Source organism: Hipposideros armiger, unplaced genomic scaffold (assembly GCF_001890085.2).
Source record: "Hipposideros armiger isolate ML-2016 unplaced genomic scaffold, ASM189008v1 scaffold_41, whole genome shotgun sequence".
NCBI lineage: Eukaryota > Metazoa > Chordata > Mammalia > Chiroptera > Hipposideridae > Hipposideros > Hipposideros armiger.
The window spans coordinates 85,297-109,765 of NW_017731391.1; the positions used below are offsets into that span (position 1 = coordinate 85,297).

The 24,469-nt window shown below is 39.4% G+C and overlaps 1 protein-coding gene across 1 annotated transcript in view; it reads left to right on the top strand.

Moving 5' to 3' along the window:
• The window catches only part of SYNE1 (spectrin repeat containing nuclear envelope protein 1), a 455,684-nt gene that overhangs the window by 68,017 nt on the left and 363,198 nt on the right, over positions 1–24,469 (top strand). Inside the window, exon 3 of the mRNA XM_019638911.1 lies at positions 18,282–18,343. Coding sequence (XP_019494456.1) covers positions 18,282–18,343 — 62 coding nt within the window. The remainder of the gene's footprint in view (positions 1–18,281; positions 18,344–24,469) is intronic.

The following is a 24,469-nucleotide window of genomic DNA, read 5'->3' on the forward strand; positions in this document are numbered from 1 at the left end:
CACACACACACACACACACACACACACACACACTCATACACACATGCTGGGCTGTTGGAGGGGGAAAAACAGTTTGCAGAGGTGTCCAGAGACTAGGTTTACAAAGGAGTTAGATTCAGATCTGTACCTTTCTCTTTCCCAGCCTGTCTTTGTCCCATCCCCCCAAATCATCAATATACCTAGCCAGTGCCTTGCCCATAAATTGTGTGCAATAAATCTCTCTTAAAGCCAATGAAGAAACTAGGTCCTCCTTAAGGACTACAAGTCCTCTTGAACTTTTCATCCCCACGTTTCCTTGCCCTTAGTACTGAATAGCTGCCTTACCAAATGGAAATAAGGCTTAAATGAGAAATTTGAAAAAAGAAGACATCCTACCTGTTTGTAAATCACCTCCGTCGTATTTCTTTTCTTCCATTTCTTGGAAGTAGGTCCTTCCTTAGCGGTGCCTTTAAAAAATTTCTTTCAGCAAGGGGAATGTCTGGGTACGTGAGATTTTAAGTGATAGAAAGTTTTGCCACCATTGACCCTTGCCTGGGTCTGGAGTACATACAAGTGAGAATTTCGAGAACAATAAGGTTGAAGATTTACTATTGAATATGTTCGTGTTTGGTGGGGAGAAGCATACAAGTAATAGAAGATAAAAACCATAAACTGTGCCAATAAACGCCATACTTGGCACTGACTTTTCACTGCTATGTGTGCTATACTTGAAGGTTGAACCCTAGGGAGAGTCCTAAGCACTGGGCCTGCTCTCAAGGCTGCAAGATGACTTTATTCCCAATAATTAATAAACTTCATTGCTGGCCTTGAACATGGCAAGATAAAGGAAACCTAATGGCTCAGATGTGCCCAGTAAGTAAATGCTGGAATGTAAGTTTTACACGAAGCCCAGATTCTTAGTGTTTGGAAGCAGGTGGGGGCAAAAGGAACCACGTAAATAAACACCAGGTTTGCCCTGGCTTCCAGAAACTTCTTAGCTCTCCTGCCTTCATTAAATGCACATTCTAGTAATGAAAGAAAGCAATGTTCTGTTTCCTTCTCTTAACACAAATTGTTTCTTGCCATCATGTATAACGATAACTAACACCAGTGAATAAATGCTATGCAATAAGCTCTGGACAAACACTTATGTAAAACATCTAATTTAATTTTTACAGTTATTCTGTGAGGCTTGTGATAATTGCCTCCCCATTTTACAAAAAAAAAAAAAAATTTGCCTCCCCATTCAACAGAGGAGGCATAAAACGGCGTAGTCACCTTTGTAAGGTCTCACAGTGAATGTTGACGCTGGGATTTCGGGTCAGGTCTGTTGTTTGGCCAGAGCCTCAAATTTACTTCTGAGGACATTAATTAGTCCATTTCTGCCTCTGCTGAACAGCAGGGTTCTATTTTCTCTTATAGGTCATGGTAACAGTTAACATTCTTAGAAACGAACTTTTGAGGGTTAACAAATTTTGTATTGCAAGGGCCGGCCGAGTGGCTCAGTTGGTTAGAGCTCGCTCAAGAGTTTGAGCTCTGAGCAACAGCAGTTCGATTCCCAGCCTGAGCTGAGTAGCCGCTGAGCTGCCAACAGGTGGCAGGATGGCTCAGCTTAAAAAAAAAAAATTTGTATTGCAACAAACATTCCTTACACTACATGGGACAGAGTAATGAAAACAATCCTGTTACTAATTTTGTTGTGGTATCATTTTAACAGGCCTGAGTTATGGCTACAGCTGATTTCTATTTTGCCTTGAAATCCCAGGTCAAGGAATTATTTTCTTCTAGCTTGGAGAGACCCACAAGTCTGTAAACATGTCTTACTCAGGGATCTAGTCTTAAATTGTCTTAGGAAGCATGACATGGAACTTTTAAAATACTCTTTGTGAATTCTTGCACCTGTATTTGTCTTTTATATGGCTTTTTCTTTCACTGATATTTTATGTACTTAAATAATGTAAAACCTCTCCAATATTGCTTGCACATATATTTTTAAAAAGTGGCGTGATTTCCTTGGCAACTTGCTATAATGTGTATTTCAAATATAGCAATTATAATTTTTAATGTGTGTCGTAGTATTGGACATTTGGAAAGAATCCCAGCATGTCCAAAGAACAAATTAGAAATAAACAAGATTATATGTTGTGTAGATATAAATATGAGAAATTTAGCTGTCATTGTAATATTGGTCTACAAAGGATTCATTTAATTTCTTTCTCCCAAATCTAAAATTAAAACTTTACATATAGATCTAAGGATATAATTTGGGACTTTTAATAATTTGAGTGATTTTTTTCCAACCAAAACCAAAAAAAAACAACCCTAGAAAGTTATTAAGATTTTTAACAGATTAAGAATGCCTGAATTCCTAAATATTGACTGAAAAAGGTATTCTCCCCTGCTCCCCCTTGAAAATGCATCTGAAGCAGTTTTTATAAATCGATGTGAAAACTGCCTTTGTGGAAACGCTGGCATTGGGGAGTCGTGCATTTGGTCAGTAAGCAGGGGGCAAGACTCAGGAATGAGAGAAGAATAACCTGCTTTTACAGAGGGGTTGCTATAGGGATACTTTAAGGGGATTGCTGCTGGGAGAGTGGAAAGTTCCCTTGGTGAAAGCAGTGTTTGGTTTAGATACTGCTTGAATTAGGACAACTTCCAAAATTCACTATAATAGGTGGGATATGAGAAAAACAAACTTCAGGACTCCTGGTGTGATAGAAGGTGCTTTTGTTGTTGTCTCCGTGTGTGTGTGTGTGTGTGTGTGTGTGTGTGTGTGCATTTCTAATATAATTCCAATCTGACTCCCTGATATAACAAAATTAGGATGATGTAGAGTAGATTTTAAAATAGCTCTAAGTTTAAAATTGTTTATTCTTGCTTTATCTGAACCTAAGGCTAATAAAAATGAAGAGTACTGATTTATGCTCCTGATTTAGGAAAACCTGAAATAGTGAAAGCTTGAATAATGGAAATTTATTAGGAATGCTAAAATAAGATAAAAGCCAAATTTTAAGACATAAATTTAGATGATTGATATTTAGGTATTTTTAAGAAATGGTTTCTAAAACTAAGGACATCAGGGCATAATGCCTGCCATTTGTGACAAAGCTGAATATCTTCCTCAAATGAATGAGCAAAAACACCCTTGAAGCCTGAATCTCCAGTCAGAAATTTATCATAGTCTCTTAATGACTTAATTTTCCTTTTACTTCGGGTATTGTTTTAAAATTCAAAATTTTAAAGTACATTGACTTATTTCATATCTTTATGTGATTATAATGCAATTATTTCATCTTATCTTTAATTTTATTGTTTTCAGGCATCTCCTAAAATGTGAGGATAACTCCGAATGTCACCTCTTCCCATTATGTTTAGATAGAGGATGGTAACCAGATGCCCTTTAGTTTGCTTCTGGCATCACGGCAATTTTCCTTTTTCAGTGATGACCCCCAAAACATAATTAGGTAGCTGAGCCATTTTTCTTCCTGGGAAATAAATGTATATACAGTAGCAAGTCTTATGCTCATGTTGGCTATACAGAATATAGTGGCAACAAGCTTGCTCTTGACATAGACTGGCGATTTCCAAAGCTTTATATACAATGTACCATGCATTCTTACAGCTGATCGAAGTTTGGTTATATATGAAAACAGCCAAATCTTATATATTTGTGTATATTTGTCACACTATATGCATTTTTTATTTATATCTTTACATCCTAAGTAACTCTTATTTATTATTTATTAATAATTTATTATTTATTATAAATAACTTTTATTTATTATATGATTATTTTGTTTCCATGACATAATTCAGTTGAAATAATGTACTTAGATTTATACTAATTTAAAATGCTAGGAGGTGGGGTGAAGAAAGAGAACAGAAAACCTACTTTTCTCAAGGGTATAATTAAAACAATCATAAATAACCTAAATTAATGTACTATAGTATATTATATATTCTATATGTAATCACACACAGATATATATATATAATATGTATAATATATATTTTTCCCCAAGGATACAATTAAAATAACCATATCAAAAAATTGCAATATCCTCTTTAAATTGGGAGCTTTTATTCTATGTCTTCCTAAGACTTCTTATCATACTGCCTCTACCTCGCTTCCCATCTGTGCGCTTAATGGCAGTCACATCTTCCTCTTTTCTAGATGTCTTAAACTCAGTTACTTTCAGGTGATTTGAGAAACAGCTGAGGAAACAGGAAGGTGTGGGTCTGTGGAAAACTGGGTAATGTTATGTTGCGCCCCCAAACCATTGAAATTAAAGTGCTCTCTTAGAATGTTGCTGATGAAAGAAAACACACTGTGGGTCCAGATCCTGCCTATGCCCCAATATTGGCAACTCCTGTTGCTCATTTGTGTGGGTTCCTGGCCAATGGTATTTAAGAGCTAGAAGACCCACCTCATCTGCAGGAGGAGGAATCAAACAGGATGGACTCTAACATGGATGCCAGGCAGAGGCCAGGACAGGAGAGCGGTTACGGAGTCCTCTGATTGGATTGGACATGTATTGGACATGTAGTAAGGTGCCTTAGGTAGGCGGGCTGCAGGGGAGAAACACAGAACCCAGCTCAGCTGGTTGCATTGAGAAAGGATGTAAATTAGGGAGGAACCATTCAAACTGGTGGAAGGAGTACAATGTCTGAAGCCATTTGGAGACTCCGTGGAATTGACTGCCTCACAAAAGGTGAGGACCTTACCCTTTCTTTGCACTTTCCTCTTTGTTGCCACACTTCTGATCCAGTCCTCAGAAAAGTGCAACAGTGGGCCTTGGGAACAGTGGCCGTTTTGAAATAAATGGAGAAGGCGGCATCCAGTGGCAGTAAAGGGTTTGACGTTGGTGTCAAACAGACATGAGAGCAAATGTTGACTCCCTCTCTATGTGGTGTGTCTAATATGACACAGAAACAGATGGGAGCTGCTGTTCTCCCTGTTGTTTGAAAGGAGCCAGTTCTTCAGATGGGTAGTTAGCATTACAGAAGTTGTTGTAGCACATACTGTGGGGTACAGCCAAGGTCAAGCCCTTCAGTTCTGGGGCCCTCCTTTCCCAGCTACCCAGAGCGTTGCCTGCTGAAGGCTCACAGCTGAGCCTCTCCCTACGAAGTGTCCTGGGCCCCAGGGATCTGCCTCATCCTAGGGAGATCCCCTCCCTAGCGCAGCCCATATCCAGTGAGTCATCATTGCGTGGGGACAAAGTTCTGGCCCTGGCCTCAATTTAGGACATCTCCAAAAGACCATCTCAGCTTCAGAAACACAATTGCACCACAGTTCTCTCTCTCTCTGCCTAATCCTGCCTCCTTCACACCCTTACAATGTTGTATCTGAGAGCACATCTCCCCAAAAATCCCTCTGCTGACAAAACTCCTCCTAGAGTTGGTCCCTGTTAGCCTGACCTACAATACATGATAATCCCAAGGCAGATGCAAATATAGAGATATGGAAAGGAAAATTATTCTGTGGATTCGTGTGTGAGCCAACCTTCACGAACATCTGGTTAGATTCTGTTTCCTGCTTTGTGGAGGGTGCCGGAGCAGAGGTGAGGTGGGCTGAGAATAAGGGATGGAAAAGGTTGAAAAACTGAAGACAGGAGGTCAAGGTGCCACGGAGGAGGAGGAAGATGGTGTAGCATGGAGGTGTCCTCCTTATGGCTACATTCTAGCCAAATAGTTGCTAACATGGTGCAGGGGATCAAGGGGTCGGGAGGACTTAGTTTGGCTTTGGCACTTACTTGCTGAGACACTTTATTTCTGAAGCTGGGTTGCTTCATCTGTGGTTGGGGACAGTATCAGTGTTGACTATCTCGAGGGTCTGGTAAAGAGTGGGTGGTTATATACATATAAAAGGACGTATTCTGGAAGCCACAGTGGGCAAGCTGGACGTGAGGGTGGAGTGAAGTGATTGAAGGCACAGGCTTTGGAGAGACCCAGAGCTACGCCCTGCCGCTGAGTGTCCTTGTCACCTGAGGCAAGTGGATTAACCTTGATCAGCCCCCGTTTTCTTACATGTAAAATCGGGGGGATGGAGAGGGATATTTCCTCATAGGGCTCTTGTACAGTTTAAATTAGATAACGTGGTGTAATACTGTATGCAACATGACTGCCATGTGATAAATTCTAAATAAAGGATAGTCATTATTATTATTAAAAATAAACTTAAAAATAATACATTGCCATACACATAAGTTTGAACATGTGGATTTGGGCTGACATCCAGGAAATCCATTTGTGCCTCTCACCACCTGCTGTCTGAGTGGAAGTTCCTGCAGCTGGCACGGTGGTCACAGCTCCTGTGAGCCATTGAACCTTTCTTTACAAGGAAGGTCACTGATGTCACCCCCGCCCCAGGGCTAAAGCAGCCGGAAGTACAGCACCATCTGCTGCCCTGCCATGATCGCAGGTATTTTGAGTGGCTAATTGAACATTATGTGCTGGGGCTGAATTTGTTTGCAACTGGACTTTCCCGCATCTGCTCCTCAAACTCTGTGATTTGACATTATTTTTCAGTTTTACTCTTTTAAGTTCTTTTTATCATTTCATCTCCATTTCAAATTTAGGAATTTCCATATTAAAATGGTAGCTCTCTTTACATCTTCTTAAGAGGACATGCAGTCTAAAATATTTCTGCTTATGTATTGATAAGAATAATAGAAAAGGAAAATTTAGATCACAGGGTGAGAATAAGAAACAAAATACAAAATCCTAAAATATGGGATTGCAATCCTCAACCTGCTTGAGACAAAGGGCAATAATTTCATGAACAAACAAACAGCTGTACTTTGAAGGCAGTAGCTGAGGAAAAGTCATGTTTATTTGGGAACACTATTGGGTCATCGGGAAAGTCATGACGCATTTTTGCATTGAAAAACAGAAAAATATATCATGACTTTCCCGACGACCCAATATATATTTTTTGAAAGCCTATGCTAAATAGCGGATATCAAAGGTATGAACACTGTGATCAAGTACTCTTTGCTGTCTTCCCTGCCCAAAAGAAAACACTGTATTTTGATTGATTCAAAGACTAGCATTAAGTACAATTTCATGTTTAAAAAGTGGTTGTGTGAAGATGGTACTTCAGGACATTTTCAATACCCACTTTTCTTCTGCTGTTCTGTTGCTGAGCATTCACAGTAGGAAAAGATTTCAAAACTGCAATAGCTTTCTTGCAAAACCAGGAGACACGGCACTTTTTACAACAGGGAGCCACATGTGGCAACTTTGTCCTGCGCCAGCTTGAAGCTCTTCTAAAGGCTTCTGTGTCCTCTGATTGGCAATAAAGCTTTATCAAGGAGATCATTTCTCCTCACTTTTCCTCCGTCATTTGCCTTGATATGTAACTTACTAGGAAAAATCATAAATGTAGAAGCCACATTTTCTCCTAGCTCCTATGCTAGCCAATGGTAAGGGTTGGCTCTCTTTTTCTGCATTTTCACGTTGTCTTTAATTTCATAACACTGGCCTTTCTCCCCTACTCATTTGTTCCATGTTACTGTTTGTTCTTTCTTTCCGCTGAATGCACAGAACTTGGGCCTGTGGTGTACTTTGTGCTACAGGACTGTGAGAAGCCACACCCAGCCTCTCAGATCACATCCAAAACTGATCAGAGTGGGGGGCTGGCACACAGGAGAGGCACAGCAGCATTTATTAAATAAGTGAATCAAATAATCAGCAAATGACTGGGGTGGAAACTACATTAGAGTCAGAGTCAGACTTCCTAAATTTTGGCCATGGTTCTGTAAGCCTCTAGCCCGTATTCCCGTTTCTAGATTTCTGGCATGTTTCTTAACCCTCGCCATGCTTCACTTCCTTCTTAACATCTGGGCTCATGAGACCTCCTCTGTCTACTCGGCCAGCCTGGACCAAAGGAGAAGTAGACATGAAAACACGAATTCAGATTTTATAAAGACATAAGGTAGCTTCATGAATTCACTATGTGATCATTTTCTTTTGCAACGTTTATGTCCACAAACAGAGGAAGAAAAATGTGACAGGAAAAAGAAAAGTTCTGTCCAAACGATTCAATGTATTATCTTTCTTTAGAACTAGAAGGTACTACAGGAAGCCACTGGTGTGGATTGCCATGACGAGCTCTGCCGTTTTCACTCTCTCTTTATAGTTGTTGCTTCTCTTCTCTTCCTCATGGTTATTATTCTCCTGCAGAGCGCACCCTTATCATTGTATTTCTGTATGGTACACGCAGTCCTTCCTGCAAAAGTCTAAGGGCCCAACTTTGTATTCAAATTCAGAAACTTTTGAATTTTAGGAATACATGGTGGACATACCACATATTATGTATCACCTCCCATCAGCAATTGTCATCAGAGACATTAATATTTCTGCAGAGAAAAAGAGGAATTTCACATTAAGTGGGATGAAGAAAGACTATAAACAGCCTTTTCTCAATTCTCTTTTTTCCCACCAAGTGATTTTACTACAAATTTATGAAACTGAGGCCTGTTTTGGGGTTCAAGGCTGATGCATCTGGTACCTCCTCTCCCCCATGCGCCCCCTACATACCTTATTAACATTTCTCATTTGAAGAAAACATTTCCCCTATCGTATTTAGAGACGAAGCCACTGCCTGTCACATTTTCTAATTTATATGTCCTTACAAAACCAGCCATATTTAACTGCCTTCCAAACAAATACATTAAAATCTCTAAATATTTATTCATTCATTCACTCATTCATTCATTCATTCATTCATATTGGGCTGACTACATGTGCTATATGCCTTTCCTGGTCTGACAGTGATAAAATGAAAATGTTTTAAGGAATGGCTCAGGCTTTATTTTTAACTAACAATAATCAACTTAAGCTGATGAGCTATTTTTCTTTATAGTTCTGACAATATTTTTGAAAGGTTTAGACTACTAAAATAAACCAAGCACAATATCAGGATATCACACCCTCTCCCCACCCACCCACTCCCCACTACCTAAGACCTAACTTTTCAGATTTCAGTTACAGTGTCTCAAACATCATAGGACTTTTCATTCACATTGGAAAAATCATGTAATTTCTCTGTAATCTTTCAGCAAAGATTGTGTAGACTTACTGCATTTTGGCACTTCTTAAATAGATATATCCCAGGGCAAGAGATTTTTGCCTAAATAAATATATAAATTATGGGAACAACCCAATATGATAATGATTTTTGGAGTAGCTAATTGGACAGTAATAATCCATTTGAAACATAAAGAAATTTTTTCAAATGTTCATACTAGTTTATTCTCATTGTCAAAAACGATGCAAAGGGCATAGTTTAGGCCAATGATTTTAAACGGGTAATCTTTCCCCAGCAGAAATTTGGCAATGTCTAGAGATATTTTTGATTGTCACAACTTGGGGTGGTGGGGAAAGTGGGGTGCTACTAGCATCTAATGGGTAGAGGCCAAGGATGCGGTTAAGTATCCTATAATATACAGGACAGCCTCTCATGACAAAGAATTATTCTGCCCACAATGTCAATAGTATTGAGGTTGAGAAACTGTAATTTGGGAACTGAGATATTATAATTATATTCTTTTCATTCCTTGTGCCTTAGATTTTAAGTGCCTTAGATTTTAATTCAATTTTGCAAATGTTAATTGTAATGAAATAGGGCTGTTTTAATCTGGTCATTGGTTTCACATACAAAAGAAACACAACTCCAATTTAAAAAATCTTAAGAGCAGCATGTCTTTACTGACATTAGGAAAAAAAAAATCAAAGCAATGATTAGAGCACTCAGCATAGGCAAAACTCCCCCAAATTCTGTTTACTCATCTTTTTCCTTAAGCCCTCTTTTCAAGTAGCTCTTGATCTTCGCTCCTTCTCTCTTCTCCCATTAATCTGTAATCATCTGATCAGAACATCAAAGTGATGGACCCAATCAAGCAAACCTAGAATGTTTCATTGTAGAAGACAAAGTGAGGGGAGCAGGAGGACTGAGACATCATAGTGTGTGTGTGTGTGTGTGTGTGTGTGTGTTTGTCACACAACTAAATGCCTTTGTTCAGTTAGCCTTTACTGTGTAACAAACCACTCCAAAACTTTGGCTTAAAACAATCACAGTTCATTATTTCTCACAATCCATGGATGGGGCAGTTAGTTCACAGTTAAATACAGATGGTTTTCTAAGGACACATGTATAAGACAATGTGCCAGGCAGCAGGTCAGTGTCTGGGGACACCTGGATGGGGAAAATGCTTTCTTCCCACAAAGGATTTGTAACCAGGAATGTACGGGGTCGTGGGAAATAAGAGAACAGATGCATCAACCTTGAAGCCTAAGACAGGTCTCAATGTGCTGGCTTTACCTGAGGTGAGTTTGCAGAAGAGCTAAGCTGGCAGGTTCAAAATAACCTCAGCCATGTGTCTGGCAGTTGGTTCTGGCTATGGGAAGGGCATCTCAGATCTTCTTCACATGACCTCTTATCCTCCTGCTCTCCTGGTGGTTTGAGGACAGACATTCAGGGCAGCTAAAAAAAGAAACTGGAAGATTTCTTAAGGCCTAGAATAAGATGACATCAAGTTGTTTCTGTTACATTATTGATCAAAGCAAGTACAACACAAGATCAGATTCAAAGAGAGGGACAATCAATTCCTCTCCTAATGGGAGGAAGGACAAAGTCACATTGCAAAGGAAGATGCATATTTCGACTGGTGGATTTTGTGGCCAGAGTTTAAAATGTGTCCTTGGGTCACTCTTTTTTCTACATCAAAGTACATGCATCCCCTCACAAGACATCACAACTCTCATCTAATTATGGCATCAAACTCCAAGTTCAGTGTCATGTGATCTGTACCTGGTCCAGATACAGATGAGGCTCCTCAGCTGCAATTTCTCTCAATCTCCAGACTTGTAAACTCAGAAGAGAGGCTATTTATCCCTATTCATCCAACACACAATGATGAGACAGGAGCCCTTGTAATAGGTGGTTCTGTCCAAAGACGGAAGGGGTGGAAAGCAGATAGCCATCATGGTCCAATGTAATTTGAAATCCAGCCTGGCACATATGCCCAGTTCCTTTAATCCAGGGGCACAGGACATTCTCTGTCTTTGTGATAAGAAGGGACTCATGCTTGTGGCTGATGACTTCCTTAGCCTTCTTCCTAGCCTCCTTCTTCCTTTTTCCTCCTTCTGAACTGGCCTGACCCTTTTGTAGAGTTTTTGCTCAACAAATTTGTTGACTTCTTAAAACTGCTTGGAGTTCATTCTGTGCCCCCCAAACCCAAAGTTCGAAACAAACTTTGGACCACATGTGTAGCCGCTGTGGGCCTTGCTCCTGATTCTCAGAAACAGGTTTGTCTAGTTGAGAAGTCACCTAGGCACTACCTAAAATCTTTCGGAGTTCTTAACAACGGGTCTTACAGTTACATCCTTGATGTACTGTTACCTTGAGTATATTTTTTACTTCATAGATCTTTTTCCAAGAGACACCTGAAATGACAAACCATCATATTTTCCAACCCATCATATCACAGGCCTTCTATGTTTCCTCTAAAATCTGCTTGCAAATTAAAGTTTCTTCTTTGGTTCATCTCTCTCTTCCAGTACCTGATAAAGAAACCAATAGACACTTCCAGTTGTCTGCAGGGAAATCTCTGTAGTCAGATACAGAAGTTCAAGTTACTGCAGATGCAGAATATAGAAGACATACAGCAGTTCCCTCGCTGCTCTTTCAGCCTCCACTAACAGTCTCTTGGTGTCCTTCCAGCCTCTTCTCCACCAGGTCCCCAGGACAACACCACATGCTATAAGTTTTTGTTAAAGCAGCAGACATTCCCAGTAGCAACTTATGTTTCAGTGAGGCTTTGCTAAACCACCACCAAAACTTAGCAGCTTAAAGCAACCACACGTTATGGTTTCTCATGTTCCTGTGAGTGGGCTGTTTTCTCTGCTCATTTATGCGGCTGCATTCAGCTGAGGCATCAGCAGAGCTGTCTGTTGGTGTTGGCTCTCACCTGGGGGGCCTCGGTTCTCCTCCAAAGGACTTCTTTCCTCTAGGATGCCAGACAGGCTTCCTTGTGTGGTGGTCTTCCGGTAGATCTCCAAGAGAGGCTCTCAAGGCCTCTTACGGCGCAGCCCCAGAAGTCACACATAATCCTTTTAGCCATAGTATTGGTCAAAGCAAATCTCAAGACCGGCCCAGACTCACGGGGTGGAGAAATCAGCTATATTCTGGTAGGAGGAGCAGCAAACTCACATTGAAAGGGTGCGCTGACCAAGATGGGAGGAATTTGTGGGTGTGTTTTACCATCAGCCACAGCCTGGTCCTATAAATTTGTTTTCATTTATATGTTTAATTTAGAAACCTAAACATTGGATAATTATAAGCTGTTTATTTCATTATACTGAACTGTTTCTTTAATTATGTTTAAATATTCCATATACCTTAGCCAGTACTCACATACAACAAAATTAGTGGTGAGTTTAGTAACTGTAGATCTGTGATTGGGATCATATAATTCTGATCCCCCAACAAATCATTTGGCTTGGGTCATTCGATTGTGGCTGTTAATAATAATTACATTGTAACCTTATGTTTTTGTTGTGTTTTTTTCCTTTGTAGCCACATCATTTTGTTGTGTCAAGAAATTCAATCTATATATTTCTATTTTTAGATTCCTTTCTACCTTTTTTATTAAGAAAAATCCATCTGCATCAAAAATGATGAAAAAAACTTTATTCAGTACAATTAGGAACAATATGAGATTAAATGTATGATTTGTTTAAATTAACATTTACATTTTCAGGTCATTGAAATCCATAAGACTTTTATTTCAACCATCATTATCATTAAAGCACCTAAAGAGTATAGTGAGCATCTGCAAAAACCAAAAAAGTTAATCATAACTTATTTACAAGCTATAAATGTATAAATACATGGTACCCTAATATTTTTGCCAGAGATGGCAATTTCAGATAACTACAGCTATTTATGTAAACAACCTTTTTCTTGGTATTCCATATTCAAGATGGCATTGAATTCAGTTTTATGTTCTTCATGATTGTTCATGATTCTGATAAAAATATACATCCTCCTGTGCATACCCACATATGAAATGCTATATCCTTCAGAAATAAATTTTTATAGAAGCATTTGTTAAATATATTGAAATATGTTAATTTCAGTGACTGTTGGCGTTTTTCAAAATACCATCTGTTCAAAGGATATTGGCATGTATTTTAAATTTTAAAATTTAGTCGTGCTATTTAAAAACTAGTGACCACAGGATTCTGTGTCACAGTTTTACATAATATATTACATGTGGTAATTTCATACATATGGTAAAATGAAAATGCAATTAACATGTTTCTAGGCAGCAAATTTTTCAGGTTTGATTGCAAAGGCTTCATAACCCAGACCACCTCTTACTGTGGCCTCTGTGCTTCCGGGTGCAGGTGTCAGGCCCCCTGGGGGAAACCACAGCTATTCCAAATCAGCAAGTCACTGTTACTTATGACTCATCAGGAGAAAAACTGTTGACTATAATCAAGTGTGACAGTTTCTGAATGGTCAAATTTAATCACCCTTTTTCAGTTGGGCCTCAATTCTGCATGTGTTGTGCATCTTGTTGTGAAATATCCAACTACTGAGGAAATATATAAGCAGGGCAAAGTAATACAGAAATTGAATAGCAGAGCCAGTGCCCTTTATCTTTCACTCATTTTTAGAGATGGATGTGGCCTTGCAATTTGGGGATTATTTCTTATAACAGCATTCACCCAGGGCCATGTTTATGCCATAGCCTTCCTACATGAACATTTCCCAAGGCCAAGCAGCCTCTGCCTTGTAAGGTCTGTAGGACCAGCTGATTTTGAAGCAGAACCAGTGATGAAAGCCTCAAGGGTGAAGGCCCTAGAGAACTTCCATAACTAGTTTCCCCCACAGCCAACATATACACTCAGACCGGCCTTTAGGAAGGAATCAAAATTCGAGTTATAGAATGGGGGGTGTGGGGGTGTGGAACTGCGTGGATCAAAACCTGCCCTTAAATCAGAGCCTATGACAGGTTCCCATCTGAGAACACCCACCTGGTCATCTGGCTTCTCAAGCCCGACCTTGCTCTCCTCCCTTCCAGGCCCTTCACGATGCATTTGCAGTGGGCTTGAATTCCCATAACCTCTCCTCTCGAGCTTGCTACTTCTGTCTTTCCTTTCCTGGCTAGTGGCGTCATTATCCAGTTGCCCAAGATAGACATACAGAAAGCGCCCCTACCTCCTTGTCTCTCTGCTTCCTTTTGATTCTACTGCTGATAGTTCGCTTGCAGCCATCGATGCATCTCATCTCTGTAGGTGCTGCCCTAGAACAGGACTCATCACCTTCAACAGAATGTTCCCAGATATTCTCCCTGTTCCCAGTCTCTTCTGCCTTCAATTAAACCTCTATACTGCCACCTATATATATGTATTTCTGTGTCTCAGGTCTCATATGATCATGCCTTTGTCTTGTCCAAAACCATTGATGCATCCCCGTTGTCCATACAGTAGAGACAAAACTCTTTGGCTTGTTATTCAAAGGTTTTGATAATCTGTTTCTTGCTCATTTTCCAGGCTCACTTCAGGTCCCTTCTTAAACCTTCATCACTTTATAATCCAGCTGAAACACATCGTGCTTTTAAGAGGCTGCTTCTTTGTCCTACAAAGGTTTCCACTTACCTGCTGACTTTGGACTTAATGGCACCTCCTTTTTTAGCTTCTCTGGACTTTCAAGCCTGTTTCCTTACCTGATGGGAGAGTTACTTGTTCCTGTATTTATGTTCCCTCAGCACGTTCTATGTTCCTCCATTACAATAGCTGGCACATTGCTTTGGGCTCTGGTTTACATAACGGTCTCTTCCGTCTTATCACCAGTTGCGTAGGGCAAGGCCTGTGTCTTGGCCTCCAGCACTTCCTTGGCAGATTCCTCCACTCACTTCTTTATTAAGCATCTGCTATGCAGTGGTGAATTAAAACAGTAACAGATAAGTCAGACGTGGTCCCTGCCATCTGGTCTACAACTTATACTCTAGTGGTGGAAATGAAACAGCATCCAGAAGATGATGGCGTCTTAACTAGAGTGGTCTTGGTAGAGAGGAGATATTCAGGAAGTAAAATGGATAGCAATTCCTTATTGATTCAGTACAGGAGATGAGAAAGAGTAAAGAGCCAAGGATGACCTTTAGATGACTGGCTTAAGAACTATGTGGATCTTAGGTTCCGTTAATAGAAATTAGAGAATAAAACCTAAAAACAGGATCAACTTTTTGTTCCCTATGATTCTTCGAACTAGAGGACTGAGTTTACTTGAGGGATAGAAGTAAACTTGACTGTGTTTAGAACTAACATACATGTTCAGAAAAGTATCTAAATGAATTACAGTTTTTACAATTTTAGTAGAAACATTAAGCATGTATATATGTGAGCACTTGGTAAGATTACATCATGTTGTTCTGAAAAGCTGAAATTAGAAAAATCACTTATAAGATTAACTATTAAATGCATTTAAATAATGGTCCTTTATATACAGCTACATATGCACGAGGAGAGCTTTATAAACCTATATCATGAGTGTTAGGTCAGTTTCTCGTCAGCAACATTATAAAGTAGTGATATTATTCATAATAGGTTTTTTAAAGCAAGGTAATACATTTATTGCACAGTTCACATTACTTCCACAATTGAAGTATTTTATGCTGTTGGTATCAGATTTAATTACCAAATTCTGGACTAAATTATTCATGTTTTTATATCAAAAATGAGGATTTGCTGGCATGGTGAGTTTGAGGAATTTTTCTTTTATTTTGGGGGAATAGTAAATAAAATCAGAAAATATTTATTTACAATTTGGCTGTCTGTGTCTAATGATATGAAAAGTAGATTGTTAAGACCCAATAAAAACTGTTTTTGCAGCCATAAAAGCAAATATGAAAAGAACTTGACATTTAGATATATACAAAAATGGTGCCAAGATCATAATTTGAGCTTTCCAAAAGCAGACCTTGTAGCTAAAGTCTAAATATAAACTCAGGGATTTACCATCAGATGGAACTGTTACAATAGCGGTGTTATTTCATTGAAGGTGTTAGTAATAGAAATATAACAATTTAAAATCAGGAAGTAATATATTATCAGTAGATTATATACCTAATCTATGACTCTATACACTAACATTATGATAATTTAAGATTTTAAAACATTGACATCTTGTGATATTTATAAAATAGCATATAATCTCAAATTGAGTTTAAAACTTTACAAGCACTGTAACTGTATCTATTGATTATTTTAGGCTTAGAATTGGATTTGTGTATTATAAAGTTCTGAATTCCATCAAAGCTAGCTTGATTAGTTAAGGCCATGCTGTTGCTACATGACTTTATTTATAGAATCTAAAGGTTTTAAGGTCAAAGTCAAATTGATTTAACTATGAATCTATCATTTTGGTGTGATTAATATTTGATATGACTAATCGAGTAATTCTGTGCCGTCTTTGGGCAGCAGTGTAGTGTTATAGGAACAGGACATGTGGGGTCTAAAACTTGACTCTGGCACTGGGTGACTTTGGTAAAAATGCTTAACTTCTAGGTGCTTTGGTTTTATTTGTAAAATAAGCATTGTAATACTTACTGCTTGTAGCTTTGTTATAAGAATTAAAGTAAGTTAATGCCACATGTATTACATATGATATATAATAACTAATTAATTAATTAAACTAATTAAATTATGTAATCTATATAGAGAGCTAGAGATAGAGATAGAAATATCAGTGCCTTTTGCATAGCAAGTGTTTCTATTATTATACTGGTTTGTTTTTGGTGTGTATTTGAAAGTTAAAACAAAACACATGCTTAAAATACATTAGAAATAATGGTATTCTGTAAATTTTATGGAGCTATCCACAATTTCTCCAAATGAAAAAGTTTTGTTATTAATTTTCTTCATTCAACAGTATTTATTTGTCACATTTGTAGACACTGGGGATAAAGTTAGTATCTTCATGGAGTTTATGTTCTCGTAGGCAGTCAGGTGCCCTGAGCTGCAGCCCGGGAGTGGTCAGCTCTTGAGATGGAGATTTGAGCATCATTCCTGAAAGGATGAGGAGTTGAAATGATATCTTGTTCATATTGTTCCTCACAACATCTAGTCTAGTGTTTTGCAAACACTTGACATTTAATAGAGGTGGCAGAATGAATAGAATTCACCCTTTCTCTGAATGGTGTCACATTGTCCCCTCTTCTGGCCTTCATCTCCGCCTACCTCCAGTTAAAACCTTCCTGGACCTTCCCACTTTTGCATCTAGTATTAGTTTTCTCTTGTTGCATAACAAATTACCACAACCTTAGCAATTCAAAACAACGTTCATTTACTATCTCCATGCACAGCATAGATGCATCTTCTGATCAGCGTCTCAAATATTGGCACTCAAGGTGTCAGTTGTGCTGCATTCTTATCTGGAGACTGAACTAGGGAAGAATCCACTTTCAGACTCATTTCCTTGCTACTGTAAGACAGAGGGCCCCCGCTTCTCGCTGGCTTTTGGCAGGAGGCCGCCCTCCACTTCTGAGAGCAGCACACACACTTCCCGCCCACGTGGCCCTCTCCATGGGCAGCTCACAACAGGACCGTTTGCCTGCTCTCTCACTCAAGTCAGCTAAGATGGAATGTTGCATAAAGGGACATATTCATGGGTGTGGCGTTCCTTCACCTTTGCCATAGTCCATTGATTAGAAGCACATGACAGGTTCTGCCTGCAGTCTGCCTGCACAAAGGTGTGGATTCCAAGAGGTGGAATCTTTGGAGGTCACCCTAGAGAGCGTTCACCATTCTCCGCACCCCTGGGAAGTCCCTGTAAGGCGTCCTGTATACAGGCAGCTCTATCTTATTGCATTACCGTATAACGCTCTGCTATGCATATGCCTGTTTGTCTCCACCTTTATATGCTTCATGGTGGAGATGTTTGCCTGTTCATCTCTCTGCATCCTTTTGCATTTAGCATAAAACTTCACACTCAGTTGGCCTCAGTGATTTTTTTTCAAACAGGTATAACCAGCTGTACAAAGAACTTTCAATAAGTGAGGGTGAATATAGGGCTAACATATTGCAAACTTTAGAGCACATTGCTGATAATTTTTTAAAGAAATAGTCTAATTGATTAATAATATACTTGGAGTCGTACTGCCTTTTCCTTCATGACAATTGGTGAAATGAATTAGAAGATACAGTAACAGAGTTGTGTAATAATAAACTTTTTTTCATGATATACTCTCATGATACTGTGTTATCTAATTTGATTTTTTTTTTTCTTCTAGATGAGCAAGAGATAGTACAAAAACGCACTTTCACAAAATGGATCAACTCTCATCTGGCCAAGGTAACGGAAACTACCCAGAGTTCTGTGTTGACTTAGCTGGAGACAATAAATCATGAAATGTGCAGTATAAAGGAATGCTGCTGTCACTGTTGTCGCTATTACTAATCAGGGATATTGACTGTTATCAGTTTACCTGTCACCTACATATAGCATTCACTCATGTTGCCTCTGAGAAGAAATGAACAGATAGCTAGAGTCAAGAGAAATTACTTCATGTCAGTTTCATGAATCTTGATGAACTATTTCATCCAAGACTATTGCCTCTGTATTAATAACGTGTGTATCATATGAAAAGGAGAATCAATTGGTACTGGATTTTCATTTGTGTGGTTGTTCGAATTGGCACAGAAAGAAGCAAAGAGTGGTCTGCTCTGAGCCAAGAATTTTACCTGAGAAGATCCTGTCTCCCTTCGTAGTGCTTTTGACAGAAAAGTAGCCATGGTGGCAGGACACTAAAAAGACTAATTATTCTGAGATTTTCCATATTGACATTAAGTTGTATCAGGGGACTGTATTTGTACACTGCAATGACCTTGAACATAAATACTAATATAAAGCAAATCCCAATATAGCTACATTATGTTAAAACAATCTCTTGTAACGCTGATGGAAAAATATGCAGCCCCCTAAATTTTGCGTTTGTAAAGTTCATGCAGACGATGGGACAGTTGTCTGCATTCAGTTAGAGGACGCTTTGGCTGAGAGTGGCACCCGTAGTGCACAAGGCAGAACCCTATGGGCAGTTTGGGTCGGGACTTCCCCAACGCCCCTCTTATAGTTCAGAAGAAAATGAAGCTTGGCGATGTATTGCCCATTGTACAAATTAACTGCTTACCTACCAAGTGTCTCTGCTACGCTTTGGAGACAAGACAAAACTTAGTATGACACTTTCCCAGGCTTGGAGAAGTTTACAATCCAGCAAAAAACAGAAGACTAGAGCAATGCTTTTATATATGTAATGAGTTGGGATTCTGTCTCCTATAACCTCTTTCCAAAAGCCCTCGATGAGAAGGGAATTCTCTGGCACAGTGGTTGCAACAGATTGTGCCTTGTCCCCTTGCAAATGCTCCAAGAATGTTAGCAGTTTCCCTTGCAGCCCTGCTCCAGGGCCAGCCCCGTACCTTCCCTGGTTTTCTTGTCTTCAGTGCTTTAGAATCTGAAATCGCAGCACTTCTCCAGAACCTGTAGCAAGATGAAGTTCACCATGTCTTAAACTACTTTGTATGGTTTCATATTTCACCTTCCCAGCACCATTGTAAAATGTTAAGGCATCTTCTACTTGGTGGGATTTCTTTACAGATGTTCGTAGCTCTAAGCACAGTGCTGCGTGCCATGCAGAGCTGTTTAATAAAACAACAGCAGCAAAGAGACTTTATCTTTTCTTGTTGTGTTGGAATAACAAAGAAGACATCAGTGGGGGAAGAAGTAAGGATGCATTTCTGGCACTGTGCCGAGTGCCTGACACAGGTTATTTTATAGCATGCCTCTTTATAAATCAGTGCCACTGAGATTTTAATCCAGACAGGAAGCTAAAGTCCATGTGTTTTCCTTACTTCACACATTTTTGCATCAATAGTATCATTTTGAAAGATCCAGAAAATGATTACCTCCACGACGTCTCCATTATAACCGTAATGTGATAGAGCTATTTTGTTCTTCTTTTTTTTCTTCTCTTCCCCCACCCCCTGCCACTTGGGTCATCTTGAAAACTGAAAACTGAAGCAGACCAATGATACCTACACTTGTTATCCTGAATTTATTTATACTGATATTGTAGTATCTTGCCAAAGATAGCCAAAACCCACAAATTCACTGGAGATCATTTTCCATTACTGACTCTCTTATATCTGGAAAAGATTCTGAAAATCACATCTGACCCCATTACCCTCATTTGGCAGCTGAGAGTTTACGATAGCTGTAGGTTGATGTTTATATCTGCCTCTGTCTCAGCAGCAGCTCACCTGATCCCCTACTCGTCTCTCTCCCTCTTCCCCATCCTTTGCTCACCTTCATCCCAATTTAAGTTTCTATTTCCAGCCCTATTTCTTTCTCCTTCTCCCATCCCTGTACCATCTCTGTGTCGCCCGTCATCTATCCTCCTCCATTACGCCTCCACCCAGCTTTTCTGTCTCTGTCTCAGCCTCCCCATCCCCATCTTTATCCTCATCTCCAACCCTCTTTCTATCTGTACCCTATCCCTGTAAAAACACATGCAACCTGCACATTCTAGGCATCACGGTCTCATTGAGGTCACGTTTACATATACACCCATATTGAAATGGAAGCACACACTTCCCTCCCCATCGCAGTGTGCCCACTTACTTCTGAGAACGATAATATCTCACTTGTCACAGAAACAAGGTCAATTCCATGTCTTTGATCCAACCTCTGGACCATGGCATTGTGTCACTTTTCCTGCTGTCTCTGTGAGAAGGCTTGCTTCCAAAGTTGTTCTGTGATGCTAGAGTGTGCTTGGTCCTATCACTCTGGCACCCTGTGTACATGACACAAGCCAATGTGTGCATATCTGTGTGCGTGCGCGTGCACACACACACACACACACACACACACACACACACACACACACACACACTCAGCCAGCTAGGCTCCACAGAAGCATATGTCATGCCCAGACTCTCACTAAGTCTCTCTCATGAAAATGGCTTCTTAAACTTTTGGTCCTTGACTCCTGATCACCCATCAGCAACACGCAGATGTCTCCCCTGACAGTAGGTTTTCAGTCACAGAGCAGGCCCAAAGCCACACGTAGAATAAAAATATTTCTCACTAAAAATAATCCAGAAAGAAGCAACTTTACCTGTTTCAGGGTCTTTCCTTACCCTTCAGAGCTTCTTGAAGACAACTTTTCCTCTTCCTTCTTATTATTAAATAACCTAAATAACCTATTAAATAACCAAGGCCAATGGTTTGTCTTATAACTAAGAAAGGATGGAACCATAATTCCTTTCGACTTTGAAAGGATCTGGTGTCCTGTAATTTATTAGGTATGATTGAATCTGGTTTGGTGTGCTGCTTGTGTTGTTTGTTTACTTTGCCTAGTAAATAATCAATTTAAACCCAATATTAGCCAGCTTGGGCTGCTGGAACAAAATGGAGCGCTTAAACAACAAACATTTATTTCTCACAGTTCTGGAGTTTGGGAAGTCCAAGGTCAAGGTGCTAACTGATTTGATTCCTGGTGAGAGTTCTCTTCCTGGCTATGTCCTCACATGGCATGGGGTGGGGGGGAGAGAGAAAAACTCTGGTCTCTTCTTCTTATAAGTCCATTAATCCCCCCATGGGGGCATCGCCTCAGGACCTCATCCACACGTAGTTACTTCCCAAGGCCCCACTTCCAAGCACCATCACATTAGGTGTTGAGGCACAACATATGGGGACATACAAACATTCAATACATGACAGGCCCCAAGTTCATTCTGAGGTCTGGCCTGAAGCACAGGAGAATTCCTTCCAAACCTGTAAAACAGGGACAGGAACTGGATCCTGGAGTGATGGCAGTAACACTTCTTTCCTCTTTCATAGCAAATGTTTCCTGCTGTGGTAATGAACCCCTGTTGTTCATTGCTTGTCTTTGGAATTGTTTCAGATAATCTCACAACCAACCCATTTAAAAGAGTTAAAATACATTTTATTTCTTGTGTGGGTTTTTTTCCTACAATTTTCTGTTGGCATCTACCAATAAAGGTCAGAAAATGACCCACGTCAAAAATATTTTTTATGCAAGTACTCAAGATATTAGTCTTAATTCACCTACTACTTACGCTGTGTAATGCGACAAGTTATTATATCTTTAAGACTAAGAATGGAGAAAAGTGTTAAATTGGGAGAAAAAAAAGTTTCAAGTTTTTTCTAGAATGCAAGCTATAAATGTTTTTCAGGATCTCTATTGTTTGAGAGCTTTTGCACAACAGTCATGGGACTTTTTGTGGATTTAAACTAGAATGATAAACCATTTCATCCTAAATTCTGTGATAATGTCTTGCTACTTCAATGCCTTCTTTAAAGTTTTCAAGCAAACTAAAAACACTTCTATTTTAAAGGACAATTAAAAAGACTTCTAATTTAGAAAGTTTATATCTGTTTTCTCAAAAAGCTTCTTTGGAAATTGACCATTTCCAAAAATAGCTTTAATAGTAGGTTGTAGCAGGTTAAAGAATTAGGATGTTGAATTGAGAAGCAATAAAAAAATGATCCTTCCGCTTGAGATTGTTCAGTCTTGCCTGCCTTGGGAGATGTTCAAACCATGCTTCACAAAGATGAATTTGGGGAGTGTTTTTAATGGGAAATTTTCAGTTTTGTCCTTGGCTTCTTTGTTCAGTTGCAAATGAACAAACTGTTTATTTCTAATTAAATATAACAATAAGCTCTCTTATTGATGACATTTCATTCTGTTGCAACAAAATTCTTTATAAATATTATGACAGCAGTACGAAGAGATATGGCGCGAAGAGAGCAATCTGTTTTCAGAAAATATACTTTTCTGAAGACAAAAATCTTATTACAAGTAGGGTAAAGAACTTCAAAATTTTCTGGGTTTGTGTGTGTGTGTGTGTGTGTGTGTGTGTGTGTGTGTGTGTGTGTGTGTGATTTTTAGTACACAGAGGTAGATTACTCAAATTTGTGGATATAATTATCAGGTCTTTTTTTTCGCTATTTGCTTTGTTTTCAAATTGAAGTTTTTATGCTCTGCAATTATATGAAACATTGCAAATCACAAATTGTCAATATAATGTAATTTAACAATAACAAAAATTAGGGGGTTGAATTTATTTCATATACTTGATAATTCAGTAATGAGGCTTCATATTTAGATATGAACCCTATAATTTCCTTGCTTTTCAAGAAGAAAACTGCATCTTTCTATCGTTTGCTCTTCCAGTGAAAGAAGGTGGAGTATTTATTTTTTAATTTGCTCAATGTTGATTGTCAGTAATGGCTTACCAAAGTTAAGTCCTCATCAGTTGTAGCGCGTCATCACTGAATGCTACAAATATTTCTAAATCTCAGGGATGCTGGTCTCTGAACCCTCACCATGTGCCGATTACTGTTCTTAGCAATTTTATCTTTTATTTAATTCTCATAAAAATTAACAAATATAAATATGATTTCACTATTTTATAGATTACAAAGCTGAAGGTTAGAGTAATTAATAACCTGAAGGTCACATAACAAGGAGGTGACAGCCCAGATTTCAACCGCAGGACTCCTAAGCTTGGGCACTAACCATTGCGTGTCTCCTGTGCTTCATTTGTTTATTTAGCTATTCACACAGCGAATACTTTCAAGCCCTTATGATGTGCTAGGTGTTGTGAATACAGTGGTGAGCAAAGACTGATACAGCCCATAGCGTCATGAAAATGATAGTCTAGCAGAAGAGACAAACAGTTACATTGAAGTGTTGGTGGTGAATCCCGTGAGAAGGGAGTGCAGGGTGTCAGGACACATGGCAAACACAGCCAAGCCCTCGCTCATCAGAAGAAGGGCTTCAGGACAGGCTTCACAGGAGAGAACATCTAAGCAGGAGCCTGAGAAATGTCTTGGGAGTGAGTAGGTGAAGGAACCCACGTGGTCAACGTTGAGAGGTGGGAAAGCACCTGGTACAGTAAAGGAAACGGAAGTGCGGAATGCCTGAAAAGGTGGATTCCGGGCGTGGGCTGGCAACAGAGAAAACGGAGAATTGGTTACAGGTCAGTCGTTAAGAGAATTTGGAAGTTGTGTTACGGGCAGTGACATACATTAAAGGAAGATTCTTAGGCAGAAAAAGGAAATGATCGCTCTGGCCCTAAACCTCCCTCTCTCTCCCCCTCCCTCTCTCTCTGTCTCTCTCACACACATTAGAACAGAATGGAGTAAGACTGGAGATAGATTGACCTTACTGTAAGTCAGATGAGAGTTGAGGTCAGTTTGACTAAAGTAGTGGTGAGGAATGGAGAAAAGTGGATCAATTAAAAGACGTTTAGAGGTGGACTGAGTAATTAATTGGAATTTTGGAGAATGAGTCAAGAATGACTTCTAGGGCCGGCCGAGTGGCGCGATGGTTAAGAACTCGCTTGGGATGCCAGAGGGCCCCGGTTCGGATCCCACATATGAGGGCCAGTGACACTG